This window comes from Scleropages formosus, chromosome 2 (assembly GCF_900964775.1).
Source record: "Scleropages formosus chromosome 2, fSclFor1.1, whole genome shotgun sequence".
NCBI classification, from domain to species: Eukaryota; Metazoa; Chordata; class Actinopteri; order Osteoglossiformes; family Osteoglossidae; genus Scleropages; species Scleropages formosus.
In genome coordinates, this window is record NC_041807.1 from 15744443 (window position 1) to 15769844 (window position 25402).

Sequence of the window (25402 nt, forward strand, 5' to 3'; positions counted from 1 at the left end):
CCCTTGATAGACTCACCCACAGACCACAACAGGAAGGTGGAAGACGACAGCATCATCTTTACACATGTTCAGGCTGGATCCAGCGCTGTTTACCAATGCAATGCCTCTAATGAATTTGGCTATCTGCTGGGCAACGCTTTTGTTAATGTACTAGGTGAGTTCCACAGATCTGCGTGCGGAATGCACTGCTACGTTCTCACTTGGCGCCCTTTTCAGTTGTGGAAGTCTTAGCGTGAAACATTATTGCATGGGCAGGGATGTACACTCTTGTACCGCAACTTATCCGGGGCCAGCAGTCGGATTATAGCTCCGTATTGTTTGCTAAGTCCTCCCAATTTGTCTCAACTTATAAAAGCCTGATAATACAGCTTAGTTGCTCAAATTATTTATATGTTAGGTACTGTTATAAACATTAGATAAAACTAAAGTGAATGAAACTTTGCTGTAAGACTAATTATTCTACTCTCAACAGCTTATTCAGTGCAGGATCTTAGTGACCCTCTATACTGGAAACATAAAGTGTGAGACAGGGTGCAGTAGGGATGGGACACTGGTTTATTATCATTTATTAACGTGAATTAACATTAAAGATAAGTTTACTGTGAAATGGCACAGAATAAATAACTTATTTCCACAACATGCTGTTCAGTGTGTTGTGTCTCCGTTCTACACGTGAGGCAGCGACGTGTTCCTCCATCGGGCACCACGGCAGGATAGAGGAAGGAGGATGGGTTGCAGCATAATGAGAGATGAGATGAGATGCTTAATTGTCATCGTATGCAATAGGACGAAATTTTATCTGGCAGCCCTCAGAACAACAGTATCAGAAAGAAATAATACTTAAATAAATAAACAAATAAGAATTAGATTGAAACTTTGAAGTCCTTTCATGTAGCTTTTCTAATGCAAACGTAACCTTGGCTTGTGGGGGAATGTATAGCCTACTGCACCAACTGTTGTTCACATAGACATACAGTCATCCTCCTCTGCTATTCTAGGGGGATTGGGAAGAGAACAAATTGAAAAGTGTTTCGCCTTAAATGCCAACCCCATGGTAAACTTCCACAGCACTGACTGCATCGAAGACGCTGATGCATTACAAAAAAACGCGTGTCCGCAACTATTCCATTTAAGTTTGCAGCCAGGAAAGCGAAAAAATAGAAATGTACCTGTGTTTATTTGCTGGGCAATTTCTACAAAGTCTTGAAAATAGCAGTAATACAGTAAAAAAAAAAGTGTTGGCTCAAATATACCCCACACCCATCATTTTTGTTTCTATTCCCTATGAGTGCATTTGCTGAACCCAAGCAGAAGTGGTAGCTGTTTTTCACTCTGCAACAGAGAAATTAGAAAATAGAACAGTGGAATAAATTTGAAATAAACGCACTTTGTCATAACACTAGGTACCAGTATATCAACATCTTGGCTTACGTTCTGAAAACCGTAGTTTTCTACAAGGTAAAAAGGTTTTGATGTTGAGCTCTGATTGAACCGTAACAAAAGCACTTTGTGTTTTGCAGCGGAGCCACCAAGGATGCTGACCCCACCAAACAAAATTTATCAGGTCATCACCAACAGTCCTGCCTTGCTGGACTGTGCAAACTTTGGGTCCCCTATCCCAAAGGTTACATGGTACATTCCTGTGTTGAATACATATGTTCTTTTATAGCAGAATTTAGGTATTTCTTACTCTGTAAAGTCATTTTGTCCAGTCTGTGACTCTCGTTAGCACTTCCTTTTAATTTTATGCTCATAGTGGTTAGGAGCACTAATTTGGTGATGAACTCACCTCACTTCAGCAAGTGGAGAGCTCTCTTTTGGTTTCAGAAACCTAACCTCAGGTGGCAGATATGTTCCTTCTAAAATGTGACTTGGTGTTTCATACATTCGTGTGACATAACTGAATTCAGAAATTGTGTCTCTCTGTCCTCCTGTGAGAAGAACCAGGCAGCTGTCACCATTCGATTCATTGCTTCTCTCATTAGAATCTGGGAGATCTGAACTGAAGGCACCTGAAGACAGCTCGTCGGTACTAGATTAGAAAGAACATCTTACAATATACTATAATAAAAACATAAACAATATGCCATACTTAACACGGGAAAGGAATTCCCTGAGGAGTAGTCTTGCATTGTCTTCATTCATTATCATTAATTATCTTGAGGTCCATACTTGTCCAGGAAGGCTCAGATTTTCAGGCATTGTCATGTGATGGCTGCAATGCCAGCAGTACTGCTACACGACTCCTGCATAGGTTCAAGGACAGCCAGACGAGTGTGCTTGACGGGGACCCCTACGTGCAGCACAAGAATGGTACGCTGGAGATCCATGTGGCTCAGAAGGCCAACAGCGGCAAGTACACTTGTGTGGCCATGAACTCCCTTGGCAAAACGGAGAACTCTGTCCACCTGGAGGTCAAAGGTGAGCGACATTTCAAACATCTGTTAAGGAACACTTGTTAATATGATATTAAAGAGCCTTGCATTGTCATATTACATTTTCAAGATGCGATATAGAGAAATCGGAAGTTATTCTGTTTTTGTCGTCTCTGATGCTGGGGTAATTCTCATCGTGTTCATTTGAGGAATGTTTCTTTGAACTCCCCTCTTCCCAGAGCCCACCAGGATCCTCAAGCAACCTGAGTACAAGGTTGCCCAGAGGAACCAGAATGTGGTTTTTGAGTGCAAGGTGAAGCATGACCCCACACTCATTCCCACCATGATCTGGCAGAAAGACAACCAAGAGTTGCCGGACGATGAGAGGTATGTGTCTCCCTTCCATTTCTCAGCTACAGCCAAATGAGTGTTTCAGATTGATGTTGACAGTGCAGTATTAAAAATATTTTAATGAGGCCTCTCTCATGGATTTCTGCTATTATGGATTTAAGCTTAGCTGGAAAATTTATGTTTATATTTATATCTATTTATCGCATCATATGTCTTACTCACATTTCCTTGCATTTGTATAGGACATACCTGTACATACATATTATGTCTAGCAGCTATTTTTGTATATTGGGTATTATTATATACTTTTTATCCTTTATTCACATATTCTATCTTCTCATCTGTGTCTGTGCTGTGGAAGTTTCTGTCACCAAGACAAATTCCTTGTATGTGTGAACATACTTGGCAATAAAGCTTGTTCTGATTCTGATTCTGAAAACTGTTTTCTTCAAGTGAGAGCAGCACCTTCTCAAAAACACATGAAAGCATGCATCATTCGATACTTTACACCCGCTGGTTAACAGGCCCGACTCAGCCTCGTTGGGCTCCCTAGACTCCAGGTATAGACGCACTGTCTCCCTCTGCGTGAAGGTTTGTGGTGGATGCGGACAGCCTGACCATCAATGACGTGACAGAGGTGGATGCGGGCACCTACACCTGCATTATGAACACAACCTTGGACCAGGACTCAGCCAGCGCCATGCTCACAGTCGTCGGTACGAGTTTCCGCATGGTCCCTGTTTTCATAACGCTTTATTTCGCCGATAATTCAAAAGCAGTAGCTCAGATCACTTTATTCACATCTGTACTCTGAATCTTTTGACAAGCTTCTTCCAAACAGTTTCTTTCTGCAGGTATACATCTTGACAGCTCTGCTTTAACATGCCATTTTTGTGTGCTTTTTTGTGTTATTTATGTTTTTACAGATAATACCGAATTTTGAAATGCATTCATTATGGTAAATGTGGATTCTTTAATATTATTGATTAGTGTTATTGCAAGATTATTAGTTAGTATAATTGATAACATTAGTACCCGCAGTGGATCTCCGGTCTAGATGTTCCTGTGTAAATATTGTGGTGTTTGACAGTGTGGAATGAGAATGTGTGAATGGTTACTTGCTAACCCGTCTACGCGGAGACTTTCTTGCTCTTGTGTTACTAACTCCTAACTCCTCTTCTGCTCTTGCTGTCTTCCTGTCAGAGGCAACTCCGACTCCAGCTATTGTCTACGGTAAAATGTGGCCCCTTTGCCTGGTTGCCCCTCTTCGCATCTGTCATCTTCTGTTCCTGTTGTCTTGCTTTTCACGTCTTTTCAGTTTCACTTTCGCCCTTCAAACCAAAGCATGTCCTGGTGTGACAATATTTGCCCCGTGTGCACGTTGCACATCGTGCGTTTGTGTGTGTTTGTGAGCATGTGTGTGACATCATCATTGCTCTGACAGACAGAGTGTGTACCTCTTTTGACTTTCACATTTCTGTCCATTTCTGTTTAACGTCCATGTTGCTAAGAACAGAGAAACCTGTCATTGATGAATGTCATATTTGTTTTATTAGCCAAACTGCAGACTCCATTCTATGTCTGAAGAATCAACCATCCTGCTTTCTTTTATTTACACCAAAAATCTATTTGATTTTTATTGTTTCTGAGTAATAACCAGTTGGTTGTTCTCAGACCACTGAATTTATATGCAGTTTTCATTTTTCATGTCACCATTGCTGGAACAGAAAATTAATTTAGCTTCTTTAGAGAGTTATACCATAGTTTTAGTCTTTTTTGTCTCAAGTTGTTTTTTCCAGGTATTGTGTTGGGTTTTTGTGTGTATCTCCTAACTATATATACAAGAAAATTCCCACCATACATCAGTGATGTGATGAAGGAAGCAACTGTACCCAAAAAAGCTTCTTTTGCAGAACAACCGGATCCCCCAACAGACCTGGAGCTCACAGACCCACAGCAGAGGAGTGTCCAGCTAACCTGGGTCTCAGGAGACGATAACAACAGCCCCATCCAGAGTATGTGTCCGTTTCTCACGATGATTCCACGAAAAGAGCCTTGCTCAGACATGATATTTATTCATTTAGGTGATGTTTTCTTCAAAGTGCCTTAAAGTGTCAAATTACTTTGAATTATTTTTTATTATTTTTATTATTTATGCAGATGGGTAATTTGTACTGTGTTAATTCACGGTGAGTACCTTGACTGAGGGTACTATGAAGGCGATGGAATTCAATTCTTTGAGGAGAAGATGGTGATGCGAACTACTCTACGCCACCTGCTGGCCCTGGGGGTCCCAGGCACCAATCTAAGGGGAAATGTTTCCCATTCGAGTGTTCAGGATTTTACCATTCATCTGGTATCTGATTCTGTTGCAGAATTCATCATCCAGTATGAGGATGCACTTCACGAACAAGGCGTTTGGCACAACCTGACCGAGGTCCCTGGGACAAAGTCCACGGCCCAGCTGAAACTCTCCCCTTATGTTCACTACACCTTTAGGGTACTGGCACTCAATGAGGTGGGCCTGAGCAAGCCCAGCTCCACATCCCGGCAGTACAAAACTGACCCGGCAGGTTAGGACTTCCTCCCCCACCACTCCAGTGCAGAATGTCAGTTCACAGTGAGCCTATTTGCAGTCATCCTGTTGCCTCATTCATCCCTCAGTTTGGCTCACTCTCTTTCAGCTCCCGAGGAGAATCCTTCTGGAGTAGAGGCTGAAGGAACCGAACGTGACAACTTAGTGATATCGTGGAAGGTATGAAGTGCTGAAAAATTTCAAAAGTACTCTGTATCACAGATATACAGTAGTACTCAAAAAAATACTTACATTACGGTAGGCCTACTGTTAACAAAATTCTCAAGGAAAGTGAAAATATTCATGCAAGAATTGTTTTGAATACATGCAAAAATGTATAAAATCAAAAAAACAGTTCAAAGTTTATTGCGAGTTACTTTGATTCCAGTTAGGCTTTATAGATGTTCTGAACCACTAACAATGTTAATAGCTTCAATGTTCAGCTTTAACTAATGGAAAAAATATAAATGTCCTTCTCAATTGTCTTTCAGTAAAACTAAAAAGCATCAGTGCCAAGAACAATTCTGAAACATGTCATTTCTGCAAAAATTTTAGTATACGTAGTGAAGTAAATATAACTGTTTTCTGCATTGTGTCATAGGTCACAAGTCACGGTGCTATATAATTTAAAGAGGCATTTTTCTCATCATTTTTCTTCCTGTTTTTAGCTTATGACTTTGTCCAAGATGACCGCTGTGTTTTGTTGATTGTGTAGACACTGTTTGTATCTTGGTTAGTGTCATTATTGTTTTGTTTGCTACGATGCTGTGAAAAGACACCGTAAACATAGTGCATCTAAGACGTACATGTCACAAACGCAGCCGCTGACCGGCCTGCAGTCCAATGGGCCGGGACTCCAGTACAAGGTCATGTGGAGGCAGAAGGATGTGGAAACGGACTGGAATTCCGTGAGGGTAGCCAACGTGTCCAAGTTCGTGGTGTCGGGCACGAAGACCTTTGTCCCGTACGAGGTGAAGGTGCAGGCGGTCAATGACTATGGGAGCAGTCCAGAACCAGAGGCGGTCCTTGGGTACTCAGGGGAAGACTGTGAGTGTCTACCGAGGGACACAAGGCAGGGGAGATATGGGTTTAACTGAATATTTTCCACCCCTCTCCACTTTTACTCATCTATATCATGCATGCAACATAAATACAATCCTCTGACAATGTGGGTTCATGCTAGGTATTACATTGGAATTCATTCTGACACAGTGAGCACATTCTGAAATATCTTTAGTCATTATTATGTATTTATAGTCCCTCCTCATATTTTCAGCACAGCCTGGTATTTGCAGAAGCAGTTTAGATACCATACCATTCTAAATTCGCAGTAAGATTCCCTGAATACTGTAACCCCTCCTTCCCTTGACACACCACACAGATTTCACAGGGGTTTTATTGTCTCTTTAGTAGTTTTTGACAGTAGCTGTGTGGCGTGAGTCTGGATGAAATGACTCCGTGCTATGAGTTGCTGTCAAGGGTTGCTGTAATGTGGAATGTCGCCCTCTTCCCCCTCTCTGACAGTCCCTACAGCCCCCCCGCAGGGAGTGAAGGCCCTGGTGAAGAACAGCTCCTTGGCAGAGGTCCAGTGGGTGCCCGTCCCTCAGCCCTTGGTCCAGGGCCGTCTGAAGGGCTATACGGTACGAGCACCGACCTGGTTCAGTCTGCAAAGGGATGTCCAGACAAAATTACCTAACATTTATTCTGTATTTATGTGCTATGCAAAAGAGCATAAAAATAAAAGTCAGTCAAAACTTATAACACTAGTTGGGATTAGAGTGCCACCTCATGTGTATGTGCTCCACGAACCTGGCCTACATTGACGTTTATTAATTTAGCCAACACGACTGGTGGTGCTAAATTGCCCGTAGTGTGTGAACGGGTGAGTGATTGCCCGTAGTGTGTGTGTGAGTGGCCACCTGTGACGGACTGGCATCCCATTCAAGGTGTATACCCCTTAGTCTTGCACCCAATGCTTCTGGGATAAGCTCCGGTTCACCGCGACCCTGTTTAGCACCAGCAGATGATCTGTATTTCAGAAAATGGGTGGATGGATGGAATTTACCAACATTTTTCTCTAAAGCTATTTACAGTTATTTACAGCTGGGTAATTTTTACTGGAGCAATTCAGCGGTACCTTAAAGATACTACAGGAGGAGGTGCGACTTGAACCTGCAGAACTGAAAAGCAGCAGCTCTAGCTGCTATTCTACCTCTATTAGGTCTACTACTGGAGGGAAAGGAGTCTCGAAGCACAAGACCCCCATGTGGAAGAACAGAAGAACCTGACCTTTAGTGGGAACAGGACCCATGGAATGCTCCCTGGACTGCAGCCCTACAGCCTCTACAGCTTCAACGTGAGGGCTGTCAACGGGAAGGGCGAGGGTCCACCAAGCTCCAGTCAGCAGTTTGAGACCCCTGAGGGAGGTAGGAGTCACAGGCTGAGAGTTTCATTCCCTGGCTCTTGATGTGATACGGGAATTAGCCGAATACAACTGTAGCAAAACAGTGAATGTCCAGTAACGTATAGTGTGTTGTTCAAAGAATAACCTCTGCTATTCCTCAGTGTACGTTCACCCTGCTCTGTAGAGTTTTCTCCGCTCACCCTGTCATGGTCACATCTGTCTTTTTGAAGTTCCTGGGAATCCCGAATTCGTCAGGGTCACAAACCCCACGCTGGACTCCCTGACCGTGGTGTGGGGGCCTCCCAAAGAGCCCAATGGTCGCTTGACGGGCTACACTCTCAGATACCAGCCGAGTGAGTCCTCTCATTGCACGTTGTTACCATTTCTAGCTAAAGCTACATATTTGGTGGGTATCTTTATATTATTACCCATTTTGAAGTTTGAAACACCGGTGGCGGGCCGTGCATTTCACACCTAGGCCTTCAGTGGTGTCCTACCTGAATTAATCCACCTCTTAATACCATCATTATGATGCCACGGCTATAGAAACCATCAGTATTATACAGAAACGCATCACAGACAGGTATCTCATGCAGCGAGAATGAATGCCATTACTAAAGCGAGAAACCCAATCAACACAATTCAACAAGTCTCCTTTCACTGCAGCCACAGCTGCGCCACATACATCATCTCTAGCAGAAGCATCAATATTAACCTAATAAAATTAGAAAAATACAGTGCACCCCCGGATTTTCCGTGCATTTTTGTAGTACCTTTTGAGTTCTCCGACCACAGAAACCCCGGGGATTACAGTTTTCCCGGGGATTTGAAATTAAGGCAAATTGTGTGTTTTTGTGCAAATTCTGCAGGAAAGAAAACGCAAAAGCATAAATGGTTCTTGAAAAAGCTTACCAGTTGTTTTGAACAATCAAAAGTATGGCACAAATTTCGCTGCTGCCTTGGTTAGACAACTCAAGTTTGCAAACCCAGTGTGGCTCCAAACACCAAGTCGATCAACTGCAAATAAGAGGCATTTCCAGCAATACAATTTGCAGTGACCCTCGGAGGCCGTGAGCCAAGGGTACCGCTCGTACTTACTGAATCGAAAGTGGCGGACAAACCCTTTCCCCGGCTGGGACAGGCTTGCTAGCTTCGGGGTTGGCCGACCTTTCCTCACGATGTCCCTCTTTTCTTGAAAAGTCCGTCTTGAAAATGGCTTTGTTAGTATATCTGCGACCAAATCAATTTCTTCTCCTCTGTCGGCCATCGTGGGTTGGAAAAATAGCTATTAAATCTACAGGAATATATTTCAGCTTGCGCAGTTCGCTACAGATGCGGTTTGCTACCTCTGACTAGTACGCTCTCTCACCATCCAATCGAAGGACGTGAAAATGCCGACGTTACTGTACGCCTTCTAGATGGCCCCGGTGTCGCCAACTCAAAATCTGATTGGTTAAAGCAACAGTTTCGTTGCCATTTATTTTAAGCTACAGGCGCCCGCACTGTTGATTCTGAAGGCCTCAAGGCAGATTTCTTTGACCCTGGCAACAGATGATGGCTGAAATATGATTGGATTAAAGCTCTAACATAAACATACACTACCGGAGGCAGCGCAACCAAGAGAAAAGCTATGAAACGAAGAGAATAGACTATTGGGAATTATTTTATACACATTCATGGAAAAAAATATATTAAAACGTAAGTCAGTGATTCTGATAGCGTTTAGGCCAGCAGAGAAGGCCTTGCTGGCCCTGACGGCTCGCCACTGTGAAACACCAAGCAGTAATTTGCCGCCTTTGCCATGACATTTACCGTACCCTCCAGTGTGTGTCCTCTGTGTTCAAATGGGTTTACATAAATCATCTTAGGAGAAGCGGTACAAGCCAGTGCTGTTAAAGTCTTGAAATGTCACGCTGCCGCATGATGCCGTTCCCCACCTCACGTTCTCCTGCTCTCCTCCAGTCAGTAACACAAGTGAGTTGGGCCCAGCGGTGGAGAAGTTCTTCCCAGCCAACGAAACTACTGTCACATTGCTCAACCTCAAAAACAGTACCCGCTATAAGTTTTATATCAATGCCAATACGGTCATGGGATCAGGAGCCACAATAACAGAGGAAGGAGTCACTGTTATAGACGAAGGTAAGCTTCAACCATGTAAACTGTATGGTAGTCAGTGGCATTCCCCCAGGCACATATACATCACATTATTAGTTATGTCCATTATTCAGTTGCTTTATCCTACATTCTCACTGATGTTTCCCAGCACAAAAATCATTTTGCTGTATAGGTTTTCCCTGCTTAATGGGCCTAATTTGTTCTGGGAATTACCCCATTAGGTGAGGGACCGCTGTACAGGGGCCGTATTATTTCTTATGGGAAAATAATTAAAACACCAGGGTAAACAAACTGTAAGTAATAAAATGATCGCTCCAGTATATTTGATGATATTTGTGACAATAGTTAGAGTACCCCCTTTTGGCATAGGCTGCTTTATATGCAGGATGGTCAGGAAATGAGCAATGGAGACAGAGTTTTAAAAAGACTCCATTTAAAGGGTACTGTCGTAAAGGGGCTGAATGCTGAATGACGAAAAAATTAAAGTGCATTGAGGGTTTCACACGAGGCTTGCATGATCATCAGGGGTGTTATCCTCCCCTTGTGATGTCTATGTATTTTATCATATTTGTGATAATTGTTGTATGGTACCTAGGTACCTCACAGCACTAGGGCTGTGCTTTTGGATTTAGAGTTTGAACCCTGCTCAGTTCACGTGGAGACCGTCTGTTCTCCCGGTGCTCACAGTCCAAAGACATGCTTAAATGGGAAACGTATATTCACTTATATATGATTACAACGAGAAGATGTTGTGATCGTTCCAGTCACATTGTTCTTTGCCTTACCACTTTCTCCATAGTTTGAAGCCGCATTAAATTGTACGTGTAAGGTTGGCACTTGTATCAGATTATTTCTTAGATGATACATGATTTTCTGTTCTTTCACGTGAAATACCTTTTCCATCCACTACTGCTGTCCATTACTACCATCGCATACACGTTGTACATCCTCACCTCAACACTCTAATGTCATTCAGAAGCGTATCCTTGACAATGTTGTCTTTGTTTTATACTGTTTGTGTGAATTTTGGTTTTGCACTTGTCTCTTAGGTAGATATGCCTTTTTAAGTCTACAGAAATGGAGGTGTTGAAACAAGTAAATCGACTGTAGCCTTATATTTCTACTGAGTAATTCCAAGTACTTTGGTTAAGGCTACCGCAGCAGTAGCAGTGAGTGGGGCTTCAACCAGCAGCCTTCATATTGCAGGCCAGTGTCCTTCACTGCTACATCACCTGCTTTTGAATGCTGAGTAAACATGTTTTCAGAGCGATTGACACGTGGATGTAAACTGGGGTCTTAGTTTCTTTAATTCTACAAAATAAATGCAGTTCCATTTTACTTAGCTTTTCCTGTGGAAACATTTACCGTAGGAGAACAGTTTTATAGTACTGATTCAACACCTTCATTTTTCACTTGTGTTAATAATCACTGTGTGTTTTAGACAGTATATACTGTAACTTAGTATGAGCTAACCAGGGCTTCGCAGTCGAAGAACTAATGTGTAGATGTTTGTGTGCTGATCAACGGTCTTGTTTTCCTAACCGGATACTCCCTGTTTCTCCCAGTATTCCTGGTATTTCTTTCCTCTAAGTTGGCATATTGCGCAACTTTCTTGTCCTTGGATCCGGTTCGGAAAACGCTGCAGCCGTAGCTTAATTACCGGGTCAACCCGTTGTATTTACCCTGGTTCCTTCTGTTTCCATGTTCTTTCTTTCCAAAGTCCTTGTGCATCGCCCTGCAGTAGATATGGGCAAAGGTAACCTAAGTGCTGAAACGGAGTCCCCTGCATGTCACTGAGAGAGGGTCTCTGGTTTGCAGTGAGACACAGACCTCCAGGGGGCACTGCTGAGTTTGCATGCGCCTCTCTCAGAAACACCCCGATGGCAACCGCCGCTCAGTGCAATACCCAACACTGATGCTGATTACAGTCAGGGAAACAGATACAATGCAAGCAGTGAAACAGACTGTAATGACTTGTGCAGCACACGCTAATCTCTCTTTCAGTGACCTGTATCTCTTTTATTCATGTATCTTTGGGTGAGTTCTAGGGCAGTAGCAGTAAATCCAGCATTTGCCTTGACGGAAGAATGTCACAGCGCTGATCTTGGCGCTCTCCGCATCCTCCCTCCACGCCTACACTCTTTCTCACTCTGCTAATGAAGTAACCTGCATGAGACTGGAAGCGGCTGCATGCTCGTTTACGCCCGACGTGTCCTTGTTGTGTCCGATGCCATTTGCGCTGTGCTGTGTCTGTCCTGTGCTGTTTCTCTCACTTCTCCATGTTCTTCCAGGGTACACAGAGCTCCCTCATCCAATCTCCCCTATCACACAGTCTCTGCGTCCGCCATTCCGCAAGGGTACAGCCACGCCCTAGCATAGACTCTGCCTCCTACACTAAGTCCAGTAGTCACTGGAGGATTATTCGCCTGTCCTGATGTGCTAGAATAGGACAGCTGAACTTGCACTGTGCTGGTGACGGTCTCCTGAAGTGTAACAATACAATGTATAAAGTTTACATATTTATAAGTGTTGCCTTCTAGGTTCAAATGCAATTATCTATTTACAGCATTTGGACAAGTTTGAAATCCAGTGTATGAAAGCATAACCGAGTACATATTGTGTGGAGTAAAGATGGCACGTAAATGCCATCAGAACTGGAAGGAGGGGGGTGGGAAATCGGTGTAGGAGATCTGTGTGTGACACCAAAGCTGCTGATTTCCTCCCTCCAGAAATCTGACTTTGGGTAGGGAGGCCGCAGCAAGGGGAATACGCAGGGGGCTATATTATCCGCAGAATCGCAGTGCCATCTTTACCCCACAGTACCCCAGAATGTATGATATCATTTCAACTCCATTAGTGTTTTTCTTCAATTTCAATAATTGCATATCAACGTAGCATTTTATTGGTGTCTTACTGGTAATCATGCAGCTAGAGACAGTGCAGCACTCTTGTTTGCCTAGTTGTAGAAACTTGGGAAGCCTGATGCTGCGATAAAGGCACCGGATTGATGTAGATGTCGTACACATGTGTCCACAACTGTTGAAGTGACCTTTGAACTGTCCACATCACTGTCTGTTCCTCTTCTCCTGTGTACTCAGTGCACCCGGTGGGTCCGGCGTTTGGAAACGTTAGCTCGTCCGTGGGAGAGGACGGAGCCGTTCTCAGTTGGGAGTACTGGGGCGCAGATAAGAATGTTTATGTTGAATACACTGTAGAAAATAGTAAGACATCCCTTTGTTTCTTACGTTGAGTAGTCGTTTCTCATTTTCACTGCATCCACCACTAAATCACTGGTGTCAAGAGACTCTACAACCTAAGCTGTTTTTGAATGTATCAGGTGTATTTAAAAAAAGAAAAAACTACAAAGTTCAATATTTGGCTGATTGTGAATTTAAAAAAATGAGCAAGGCTCATTATGCCTTTTAAAATTTTGGAGATTTTTGTCAAGGGAGCATACATACAGTATAGGTATGTCTATGTTCCTTTTACAAAAGAAAAAGAACTTGCTTTTTAAGAATATTTGCTCTCCATGTGTTTTGCTGACCTGTGCGCAAAAAAAAATTCCAGTTTTACTGTTGTCACACACCTGAATCTGACCTTCATTTCTTTTTCCATTGTTTCAAGACCATTTAGTTATGAGAAATGCTGTAGTTAAGTGTTTTCAATAATATACTCTGCATACTTATTTCTGTCATTCAGTAGCAGTATATACTGCATGCGTTTTCCATGCTGAAACAAAGTGTAACGTTAGATGTCACTGTGCACAGTTCAGATTATGTTTGCAGTTATTAATGTTTGCTTTTAATGGAATAACACAGTACTGCCAGAGTATGTGTGCACTCTGTACTGTATCGTTCCATTCACATTGTTCTGTGCTCATTAATTTTTCACATAGAATTGCATGGATTCTGAATTCACTGAGACTCATGATTTCATGGCAATGTGGACGTTATTTTTGAATTATTTCAAATTGACTGTCTTCCTAAAACTCTTTTAGGTAAAGAAGATTGGAAAAAAGAGTCTGTAAACAGCTCCCAGACTTACCACATTAAAGGCTTAAAACCCGGGACGTTGTATAAAGTGCGGGTCGTTGCTAAAGATCAGTCCGGCAAAACGGTTCACAGTACAGAAGAGCTTTTAATAAATGTTCCAGGTGAGGCGGCCTCGTCTGTCCTGGCTGTGCCTTACGCCACTCGTGATGGGAACGTGTCTTTGTGGTGGATGCCGTCCCTAACCGTACCATGCCTTCTGGATTGTCACTGGGGGGGCCGCAGACAAGTAGCCGACAGTAGCGTGTCCCTTGTCGAGCACAGCAGCGGAAGTGGGATGCAGACATTCTTTCAACAGAAAAAAGTAATAGTTTCTGGATCGCTATTCGGTGTGTAATGAACCATTTTTGTGCATTTCTTGGAGCGTATTTCTGCATTTCGGAACCCTGCCTTCCAGTATCTGCTGCTGCATTGTAGGATAGTTTACTGCATTTACTGTGCTCCTCTGGATCGTTCCTGCAGTCTCTGTGATCGGCCGAGAAGCAACATTTGTACAGCTGTGGCAGTCAGGCAGGGACACTGGAAGGAAGAAAATGCTTGCGATCTTAACTTTATCGCATCCCACTGGGTCACTTAAAATCCTGAAAGAGTGCTTAAACTTTTGCATGCATGCTGCTGAGATGTGTGTGTCACAAATATTAATCCTGTGTACCTGCTTTCACTCTAAACAAATGTTAATATAAAGCCTGCCTTGCTTTTTATAGCTATATTAAGGTTACTGGAAATATCACAAATACCTCTAGTGATGCTGTCATTTGTTTTTTTTTTTTTTTTTTAAAAACAGTGTTGACTTGTTAATGACTTAAGAAGTGGTGACTGTGACGTGACCTGTCATCCGTCTCTGTTGAGTCTTCTTGCAGCTGAAACCCAGCGCTTCGTTCTCTAAAATCTCTCATTGCTCTCTGCACGCCGCCTGGGCCCCGTGCCTTCAGCCATGGCGAGTCGGCAGGTTGACATCGCCACGCAAGGCTGGTTCATCGGACTCATGTGCGCCATCGCCCTACTCATCCTAGTCTTGCTCATTGCCTGCTTCATCAAGAGGAACAAAGGCGGCAAGTACCCAGGTGCGTGACAAAGCCCTATCCATGCCACACAGTCTTTCAGCGATGGAGCTCTCCCGTTGTCACTCATCAGTGGGATTTGATCTTGCAGTGAAAGAGAAGGAAGACGCCCATGCGGATCCCGAAATCCAGCCAATGAAGGAGGATGACGGGACATTTGGGGAATACAGGTACCGTCTGCTGACTCCGTCTGGCTCACTCCCTGAAAGAGTTTTACACATCGAGTCATTAGGGGACAGCTGGTAGGTAGCGTAGTGGTTAGATCTGCTGCCTTTGGACCCAAAGGTCGCAACTTTGATTTCCACCTCTGGCTGCAGTACCCTTGAGCAAGGTACTTACCCTAAATTGCTCCAGTAAAAATTACCTAGCTGTATAAATGGGTAAAGTATTGGTAAGTAGCTTAACACTGTAAGTTGCTTTGGAGAAAAAATGTAAATGAATACATGTAGTCAAAGTTTCTTCTCAGCCTGCAGTTTTACCTACTGTTGGAGCTCGTCCTTTTCAGACAATTCTTGGTTCTTTGGACACTCAGTAAAGATGCACAATTAAGCTTAGAAATTTTATGAAGCTTATTACTGTGCAGAATTTCACAAGGTGGTTAGCTACCCGTCGTAGATGTACACACCTACACATCTCTGTTTTGTCATTTTATACACCCTGAAACCCGTGTCGTTGCGTGTAGCCTTTAACAGTTACAGAGGGGCTTTGCATTCGCTCACAGTAATGTACACAACAAGAAAAATGAAAAATACAAAAAGTGTAATGAGAACACAAAAAAGGCATAATGAATAATTAAGAATAATGAAGAAGTACACTCCATCACCACTTAATTGAACTTTAAATTAAGTTATTACTAAGATGTACTTGGGAAAGGTAGCAGCACTGAGTGGTGGAGTGACCAGGATGCAGCTGGTGGTACTGAGGTGGGTCAACCTGTCAAAGTCCAGGGTACTGTGTGTAATAGGAGCTGCTCCCCCATCTCAGAAAACCCGTCTGTTTTTCCCGCACTCTTGGCCCCGGGGAGTCTAGGTCCCTGGAAAGGTAAGATGAGCGATCCAAGCTTTGGCATGTGATAGTCTGGGTACGACGCAAGAGTCTGTTCTCACAGCCTGGTGATGATGCCATGATCCCACTGCCACAGACTAATCTGATGGACATTATCCATTCCCTTTCATGATCCATACTGCTCTAAGGCCTTAACTATGATTAACTGTCACAAAAAAGCTGAACTCTCCCTCTGCAAGCTTCCCTGTTTAATTTTTGCCCAGTTATTTGATTTTTTTTTTTTTTTTTGGCTGACACGACTTTAAAGTTTCTTTTCATGCTGGATTTCAAGTTTTCCTTGCAACTCTGTTTGCGGTGACAAAAGACATCCACGGTGACCCGGAAGGTCACGTCATGGGAGCAAGTGAATAATACCCTGACCTTGAATGGGGTGGGGATGGGGGAACTGGGTCTGCTTGAAAAAATGGGCCGGTGTTGGACCAGGCCACGGAAGCAGGAAAAAGAAAGTAAAGAAACTTGTTTGTCACCAGGATGACCCTTGCGATTTTCTTTTTTACATCAACTTGTTTGAAATCCACAATCTGAAGTCATTGCCAGAGAAAGCAGTCTGAATGTTGCCTGTATACAAAGGCGGAATCAACTAGCATGTGTTTACGCACCACGTTAAAACCGCACGTAAAACGGTTTGAAAAGACTGAATTCTTTTCCATTGTCTTCTCACCACAGTGACACCGAGGACCATAAACCTCTGAAAGGGAGCCGCACTCCTTCCAACGGCACGGTAAAGAAAGACGACAGCGACGACAGTCTGGTCGACTACGGCGAAGGCGGGGACGGCCAGTTCAACGAGGACGGCTCCTTCATCGGCCAGTACAGCGGGAGGAAGGAGAGGGACACGGCCGAGGGCAACGAGAGCTCGGAGGCGCCCTCCCCCGTCAACGCCATGAACTCCTTCGTGTAAACCCGAACCCGGGCTGCCCCCTCCATCTCAAAGGCTGTCCCGCTGCACTGTGACCCAACCATCCCGCGCACATTACCGTGAAAAATAAAGTCAACACCTCCAAAACGACAGAGACAGGTGCTGCGAAAGAAATACTTCGAGGGGGAAATGAGGAAAACAAGGAGGACGATGAACGCACCAAAAAAATGGGCCGATCGCCTCGTTCCTGGGGGGGGGGGGACGACGACACACCAAGAGGAAAGGAGTGTGGAATTGCTCTTTTATTCTTTGCAGGCATTATGCATTTTTTTTTGAACATGACCAATTGGCAATCAAAGCGCATTTAACATGCAGTTCGCTCATCTGCTTCTAATATAGTGCATGGAAGTAATAGTCGTCAAACACACGTTGTAACACGGAAACAAAACTAGAGTATAATGTGGAAGCAGTGACTTCATTTTGACTTAACGGTGCACATCTGAATTTCTGGGTATGCCTTTAGTTTTTTTTTTCTTCTCGTCAAAGTGTTCTATCGGTATCGTATGAAAAAAGGCTTCAATGTCTTTGTGGACATTGTTGTGACACGTGTGATGTATAATGTATAGCTATTATTCTATGTCTTTTTGCAAGACAGGAGCTGTTTGTATATAATTGCAGAAGAAATATATAGAGACTGGAAACTGAGGATATGTGTTCATGGGTAGGGCGCCGATCTCAGTGGGAAAAGTACTTAACTATTGTCACCCTTCTAATGCACTTGATTAGACTTTTTCAGGCTTGGCCTTGTACTGTTCCGTTATTTATACTGTTATTTCTCCTGTTTTTTTTTTTTTCGTTTTACTTTTTCACACTGGGTGCGTTTTCCTACCGCGACGGTGCTGACGGACAGAAGTGGAGGCGCTTCGCCGTCGGCGACAGAGCCGCGCGACGCGCACCCCGCATCTAGGCGCACTCTATCCGCGCGACACGCTCCCAAGCGCAGAGATCTGGAGGGTTTATACAACAGCAGCACGTTTCAGATTCCTACCTTGTGTGGTCAAAAGAAAGGAAAAAAGGAATGAAATACTACCTGAGCTACAGAATGCATAGTGGGCCTGCTGCAGTGTTCGAGGACGCTGGTTCCGAGGGTCCCGTCAGTATATAGTGCCTTTGTAGAGAACAGTGTTCGCTCATTTACCGGTAAACTCCTTTGGAGAACAGACGTGTCCAGCAGAGATCAGGAACAAAAACCGCAAGAATGTTCCGAAAGAATGTTTTCTAAGTGCTAGAAATGCGACACGGTGCGCAGGAGGCGATTCGCGGCTTAGCTGCCGAATGAGAAATGCTGTAACGATCACGATATCGCGTCACACTTGCACAGATCCCCGTTGCTTTTTCATGCTACGTTTTCCCCCCTTCGAGCATCTTAAACCACTGCCAATGTACTGGTCAACCTACTGCCGTGTTTGGACAAGAGGAGCGTTACCACCGCTCAACCGTATTCCGCCGGTACGGTGCACGGCCGTGGCCATGCTATCAACCGCTTGCTTTGTACTTATTTAATGCGTGGTTTTTTTAAATTTTTTTTTTATTTTATTTTATTTTAAATGTACGGAAAGCGCAGCTAACAGATTCACCAAGGGCACGATTCCGGTCTGGCGACAGCACTGCGGGCCAAAGCAGGGGAATGTTTTTCATGTTTTTTTTTCATAACTTGCATCAAGTTTTAAGTTGAAGTTTATGCATTTTTGTGTAGATATTTTGTTAAATTTGTAAATACACCCTGAATGACTGCAGACTCTAGGCCATAATGATAAGCAAGTCTAACCAATATAGTACTTCTGTGTAATGAGCAGACACAGCCAGTGGAGTGGATTGTATTGCATATTATCCTCTTTACACTTTAATTTGCTGTGAACGTAATAAAATGTGTAATACGTAGAATGGCTGTTCGCAAGATCAAGCTAAGCTCAGCAACCGGTCTTTAACTCTGAGACGGTGTCAAACTTGTCATCTGTCGTCACTGTTCGCTCCCGACGGTTCGCGCACCTTTTTACAAAAATAAACGGCAACAAAAGACGCAGGTCCTCGAAAATAATGCGCAGAGCTCAACGGCGAGCAGGTTTCGTTAGAAAAGTGTTTCTTTTTCTTTTTAACGATGGTACGATATGACACTCCGCTTAATGTAGACGCAAACGTGCATGAGACACTGCCAAAATGGAGTACTCAGTATTACTGCAAAAGAATTTGTATTTTAAAAGAAAATAAATGTTGATTTCAGCATTTCACTAACAATGTATTTTACTTTCTCCTTTTATTTAAGTCTTCAGAGTTTTAAAATGGAATTACAGCGGTTTTAAAATATAATTATGAATAAATAAATATCATTGACTGCCTTAATTTTATTTTATCTTTCCTTATTGTCACCATTTCTCGTGAAGCTGGCAAAAAAAAAAAAAAAAAAAAGCCTGTTCTCTGTAAATTTTGTGAACTCATTAGTCTTAAACCAAAATTTTGCTATTTTTGATTTTTTTTTTTTTTCCTGACACAGGAGGACTTTGTCATCGGTCAGTTTTTTTGGTAAAGATCTGGATTTGACAGATCCATCCATTATCCAGAACTGCTTGTCCAGCACAGGATCGTGGTCCTCTGGAGCCCATCCTTGAAGCATAGAATATGAGGAAGGGTACACCCTGGATGGGGCACTACTGCATCACATGGTAATCACACACACACACACACACACACACACACACACACACACACACCTATACATACATACATACCGTATATACGCACTCAGGGCAATTTTGAGTCACCAAGCCACCTGAAATAGATGTGTTTGGACTGCGGCAGAAAACCTGTGTGAATCTGAGATTACGCACACAGATTGGGCTGGTCTCAAACCCAAGTCCGAATGCAGCCCATAAGCTGAGACACCGGCGCTACCCCCTGTGCAGCCCTTCATTTTTTTTTCTCCACCTATTGTCTACCACAGAACATCTGATTTAATCCATTAATGAGAGGATTACGCTGAGATTACTTTGTCGACAATTTCAGAAATGAGAGCATTTAAAATTGCAATGCAAAACGCAGAGATATTTCAGTTCTCGGTGTGTGCGCGTGTGTGTGTGTGACTGTGCATTCGTACGGGCACGCATTCACACACCTTTGGATTATGATTTCAAAGAGTACTTTTGTGTATTGTGAGAAACGGTTCATGTGATGACTGCAATCCTTGAAGGTTCACGACAATACGTGCAAAAGGGGGTCATTTTATCTTCGGTTTTGACCGGCTCGTCATCATCTCTCATTAGCCGCGGCTGCCGCGGTGAATCGGTGACAGGGCGTCACAGCGAGTCGGGCCGCATCGGCCTCATCAGCGCCAGTCACTCATTTCCCATCATGGCTGTTTTTCCGGCCGCTCTGTGTGCCGGGAGGCCCGTGTGTTCATGCATTTCTGATTTTCTTTCCAAGTGTGTCGCTCCCCGACGGCCATGGCGCGGTCCACACCTTTGCCTTCACCGGGGTCACCGTCAGCCCTCTTCCTGCACCGCTTCCCGTTGGTTCCCTAAGCCCAGTTCAGGGTCTCCGTATCACTCATTGTAGCACTCTGCTGAATTTTAAACACGGTAATAACGCAGGGCCCCTATTGTTATGAGTGAGGTCCAAGATCCGAGTGATCCGTTCCAGCCGCTCTTTTGTGTCTCGTGCTCATCGCGTCTTCCCGCAGTCCCACGGGGCAGCTGTGATTAGCATTTATGACGAGTATAACGCTGCCATATGGCTAAAAGTGGCGGGGGGGGGGGAGAAGAGATCGTCTGCTTGGAAACTTTGCTGGTTCACAAACGAAGGACCGACGTGTCTAGATTTACCTTTTCGAGATGGAAAAATTGAGGAAATATTTCTCATCGTTAGTTTGGAGGACGAACGTAAAAAGGCTTTGAGAAGATTAAAAAGGCATTTCTCAAGGGATTTTGCCACGGACCCTCCAGTTGGGGTCTTTGTCCTATTGATCCCCAACCCCCCTCTGATGACAGCGCTGGGATTATAGCCCCTGTTCGTGTGGATTTGTGCTGCGAGATGATTCCCCTGGTGCCATCGCTGTGACAGATCAGTCAGCCAAAACTGGAACCCCCCCCCCCTTAGTCTCTCCACATGCCCCCGGCAGCAGGATGCCTTCGGCCCTAAGACTGGAAGACCGGCAACCCCCGGTGTCCTCTTTTTCACCCCAACAGAAGGAGAGGATCTGCGGGGGTCTCGGCTCTTAATGAGGGCAATTAGTGGTCCTCGGCAGTGTAGTCCTGCCCCCCGCGGGACCAAAACACAGCAATAAGAGGTACTGGGGGGGGCAAAAATACGAGCAGCAGTACTATAGGGAGATGATGGATACAACAGCGATACAAATGTACATCATGATCAGTAAGGAGCAGCACTCAAATGTTGTGGGGGACTGCAACTACCATCAATAATATTCAGAGGAGTTGGAACATTGTGGGGGGACAACAAATATTGCCTATGATACTGATGAGTTATAAGCAGATAATATGAGGAGAACAAATATTATCAATATCAATAACGATCAAGGTCAGTAGGGGTGGCATCTGACTCACTTTCGTCACTGCGCCCCCCCCCCCCCGCAAAAGTGCCCTCCGCAAGTGTGGCGTCTTCACTGCGCGCGCGCTCTGTCTGCCTACGTGCACATGCTGGGCAAGGGAGTGACGAGGCGCGCGCCGGACTCGCGCCGCCGCGGCACTGCGGCGCACTGCAGCTGGCGCGCGTGTCCGCGAGCCCCCCCCCCCCCACCGGTTACGCGCGCTCCCGTGATCTTACGCCAGCGTCTCTCTAGCGCCCCCGTGAGGTGTCGCTCGTCTCCTCGCGTGCAGAGTCCCGGGACTCAGTGTGGCTGGGCGCGCGCTGCGGCGGTGGGCGCGAGGGCTGCGGGACCGACTTGGACAGGCGCGCAGGTAAGATAGCGGTGACAAGCTGTGTGTGTGTGTAAGAGAGAGTTTGTTCCGCGTACTGACGCGGTGTGTGTGTGTGTGTGTGTGTGGGAGAGAGAGAGAGAGAGCTGGAGACTGTGATGTGGAATTAGAGGTGAAGTGCGAGGTTCGCGGGCGGTGCGGCGCTTTACCGCAATGCAGAGCAGCGCGTGTGGGACACCTGAGTGAGTGTGTGTGTGTGCGCGCGCGCCCAAAAAGTCACAGCACGGCTGGGGACACTTTTTTTCCTCACACGGAGTTTGTTGAAAATGAATGTCACCTTCTCCGCCGGGACCGCGCTGCTGTGTGTGTTCCTGTGTGTGTGTGTGTGTGTGTGTTTCTCCTCCTGTGTAGGGGGGGTGACAGGAGAATCATGATGCTTAGAGTCTATACACTGACTGAGGACACACACACACACACACACACACACACACAATCTCTGCCGCGTCTCTCTCTGTGCGTGTCTGCAGACAGTGTGGGGGAGGAGGGGGGTGTTGAGGGAGGCTGGAGCCGAACCGGGCCGAACCGGAGCGAACCTGTTCGCGGTCGGGATGCTGCAGACACACCCGTCTCTGTCCGCATCCCTCCGGTGCTCTGCCTTCCTCTAACCCTAGAACCCTCCTCTCCCTAGCGCTGTACACCCTACAGCACGTTACAATAATAATAATGCAATAATAATTATAATAATTTCAATAACATTAATGACAACATGACAAAGAGTTCTAATAAAGAGTCCTTATAAAATGGAATGATGGCAGGTGCTTTCCCCTGATGCGCAGTGCCTTAACCGTCTCTGACAGCCTGGCCCCTTCTCCCCCCTGAGGCCTCAGGGTCAGCGTGCAACTCCGCCGCGTTCCGCTCAAGGTATTTTTGGTTCCCCTCAGTACCCCGGGGCTTCTTGGATTAGACTGCACTCTCTTCGTTGCTCTCGCTCGTACTCCCCCTCCCCCGCTTCTTAGAAGCAGCCCGGTCCACTGTTCACTAATTAATGTCATGCATTAGAGCTGTCGAGGTGCCTTGGCCCTTGGGCGCTCGCTCGGCACCCGCTGGCGACCGCTGTACCGCAAGTCTACACCTTTCCCTGCACGGAGGTGGTCTTGCGTTCATTCGTTTAGCAGACACTTTTCTCCAAAGCGATGTACAATTATGTACCCATTTGTACAGCTGGGTAATTTTACTGGAGCATTTTAGGGTAAGTACGTTGCGCAAAGGCACTAGAGCTGGAGGTGGGATTCAAACCTGCAACTTTTCCGCCTCAAGGCAGCAGCGCTAAGCGCTGCGCTGCCCGCTGTCCCTTTTCAGAGATGCTTTTCTCCAAAGCGATGAACGACTCGGAGAAAAGTGCGTTTCATCAGCAGCGAGAGCTACGGGTGCAGACGCGTGATTCACAAAGCACAGTAAAGTGGTCCAGTACTGCCAGATGTACCAGTGTACATCACGCAAGTGGCTGCATATAGAATTGATCGGGAGAGAAGTGAGTCTGAATTATGTATGGATGAGTGACCCAGTGTAAGTAGTGTATCTAGCAGTGTAAGTCACCACGGTGAATAAGGTGTGTGGGCTGATGATAACACTACATAGAGTTCGTTGGAATTCGCTTTGGAGAAAAGCATCTGCTGAATAAATCAATGTAAATGTAATGAGATGTGTTTTGGGAACCTTCTTGAATGCTGACAGGGATTCAGCACTCCTGAGTGAGAGAGGGAGCTCATTCCATCTCTTTGGAGCCAGAACTGAGAACCTTTGGACTTTTGATTTTGGATCACTTCTGTAGTGACCTCCAAGTGTCGACAGGTAGAGGAGAGTAGTGTTCTGTCGGGCTACAGTGAGTGATGAGGTGCAGAAGGTATTGGGGTTCAGACCCATTGATGGTCTTGCAGACTTTAACTTGGACTTGAACTTGGCCATATCCTGAGTCTTGAACTTGATGCTGGCAGCTACAGGAAGCCACTTGGGTCAACAGGGACGGGCCCTACAAGGAGTGTGAGCAAACAACCTACTGTGACCCACTATGTGTAACGAGTCTATTATCCACTAAGTCATATGTTGGCCTGTAGACACGTGAGAGGGAATTGCTGTTTATATATGCTTTATTATGTGCAGAAAATGATTTAAATTTATTTTGACTCAAAGTTTCAGCTTTATAATAAATTTCGCGTGGTGTTTTTTTAAATCAGTTCACTTTGTCCTGGTTATTTTTTGCTGAATCATCTTTTCAGAGCACATTGGCTTTAGTTTTAGAGGTTCTCAAAAGCCAAGTGTTTGGTATTCATGCAGCAGATGGAACGGTATAACCCTGAAGTTGGGACTCAAAAATAATATAATAAGGTTAATATGATGGCTGTCGTAAGAGCGGGTGGTCATAAGTCACATATATCGTAAATCGAGAAATATTTGTAATAACGAATTCCTGCGGAATTCCACTCTTCTGTTCCATTCCTACCCTACAGTTATTACCCAGGGTGCCTCTGTGTTCTCAAACTTGACTCGTGCTGTAGATCTTTACACACCTAATAAAATGCATTGATATTTATAAGAAAATGTCATATATTAAGGACGAGTGGTAGCTGTTTATTTGTTACGTGTATTCTGAATTCTGCATTTTCTGTCCAAAGCCAGCTGGGCCTTCGGAACAGACATATTAGCTGGTGAACCGCTGAGCTCTCTTCCGTTCCGCGGTAAATAATAGATTTTGATCACGTTGTGTTTTGGCCTACTGGATGCTGCTTTTACTGCCAGATTATGGCTGCAGAGGCTCCCATTAGTGGTACTGCTTCCCTCACTAGATGTAGTATTCATGATAAAAGCAGAAGTGTCTACATTTGGTCTCTGCACAGCTTTGGATTTGGAAGGACCTTGGTGGCTTTTCTAGATGATGGGCGCCTGTTTTGTTCATACATCACCTTAGATCCCCACAATACACTCTGTCTCTGGTTTAAGGAACCGGCCTTTAGACCAAAAAAATAAGCTCTAGGGTTTATAGTGCCCTAGTGCTGTGGTAAAAATGTGCAACTTGTCAAACTGCAGATCTGTAAAAATATGAAGTGTCGGATACTTAAATGTCGGGACAAAGCTACGCGGAGCAGCTTGCTGAGCTGGCAGATGGACTCAAATATTTGAGCATATGAAGCTGCTGAACTGGACCTGTGCTCTCAGTGTTCACACATGAAACTCACCCTGAGTTATGGAGGAAATGAGGGCCCACTGAGCTTATGGTGCATTTATATGTGCTGTTTTTACGTTATAAAAGGACTTATGAACGAATAGCACCCTACATCTCTCCTGTTGGTCCTCGACATTAAGTCCAAGTTCTATTTCCGTGGGGCCTCTGGACTTAACTGAGACATGAACCGAAGCTCAGCGCCGCATTCCGAACGTGTCAGATGCCTAATGCTGATTGTCAGATGAAAAATTAATAACTGTCTAAGCGTTACTAACTGAGCGGAGTCTATATTTAGTTTGCGTGGTGGATGCGATGTAAAAAAAAACGGACTGAATTCAGTACCTTCGTTGCCTTAGCGGTACAAAAGTGTGGTATTTTTGTTAGTGGTTGTCACGCCCACGCC

General features: G+C 44.7%; 2 protein-coding genes across 15 annotated transcripts in view; both read left to right on the forward strand.

Annotated features, from left to right (window-relative positions):
• The window catches only part of nrcama (neuronal cell adhesion molecule a), a 62590-nt gene extending 43346 nt beyond the window's left edge, over nucleotides 1–19244 (forward strand). For 4 of the 14 annotated variants that reach the window (XM_018747358.2, XM_018747364.2, XM_018747361.2 and 1 more), the window contains 21 exons: nucleotides 11–154; nucleotides 1521–1632; nucleotides 2255–2421; nucleotides 2615–2762; nucleotides 3318–3442; nucleotides 3930–3959; nucleotides 4640–4741; nucleotides 5102–5299; nucleotides 5411–5481; nucleotides 6123–6348; nucleotides 6826–6941; nucleotides 7523–7727; nucleotides 7936–8058; nucleotides 9668–9844; nucleotides 11541–11576; nucleotides 12112–12177; nucleotides 12919–13041; nucleotides 13818–13973; nucleotides 14802–14933; nucleotides 15022–15100; nucleotides 16662–19244. In XM_018747358.2, the coding sequence (XP_018602874.1) occupies nucleotides 11–154; nucleotides 1521–1632; nucleotides 2255–2421; nucleotides 2615–2762; nucleotides 3318–3442; nucleotides 3930–3959; nucleotides 4640–4741; nucleotides 5102–5299; nucleotides 5411–5481; nucleotides 6123–6348; nucleotides 6826–6941; nucleotides 7523–7727; nucleotides 7936–8058; nucleotides 9668–9844; nucleotides 11541–11576; nucleotides 12112–12177; nucleotides 12919–13041; nucleotides 13818–13973; nucleotides 14802–14933; nucleotides 15022–15100; nucleotides 16662–16896 (2771 nt within the window). In that variant the 3' untranslated portion in view covers nucleotides 16897–19244. Of the gene's footprint in view, nucleotides 1–10; nucleotides 155–1520; nucleotides 1633–2254; nucleotides 2422–2614; nucleotides 2763–3317; nucleotides 3443–3929; nucleotides 3960–4639; nucleotides 4742–5101; nucleotides 5300–5410; nucleotides 5482–6122; nucleotides 6349–6825; nucleotides 6942–7522; nucleotides 7728–7935; nucleotides 8059–9667; nucleotides 9845–11540; nucleotides 11577–12111; nucleotides 12324–12918; nucleotides 13042–13817; nucleotides 13974–14801; nucleotides 14934–15021; nucleotides 15101–16661 lie in introns of those variants that run through there. The other 10 variants (XM_018747365.2, XM_018747369.2, XM_018747362.2 and 7 more) reach the window with 7 other exon arrangements.
• Nucleotides 19245–21727: 2483 nt separating this feature from the next.
• The window catches only part of cntn1b (contactin 1b), a 39989-nt gene continuing 36314 nt past the window's right edge, over nucleotides 21728–25402 (forward strand). Inside the window, exon 1 of the mRNA XM_018747537.2 lies at nucleotides 21728–21821. The gene's annotated coding sequence lies outside the window, so the exon portion shown is untranslated. The remainder of the gene's footprint in view (nucleotides 21822–25402) is intronic.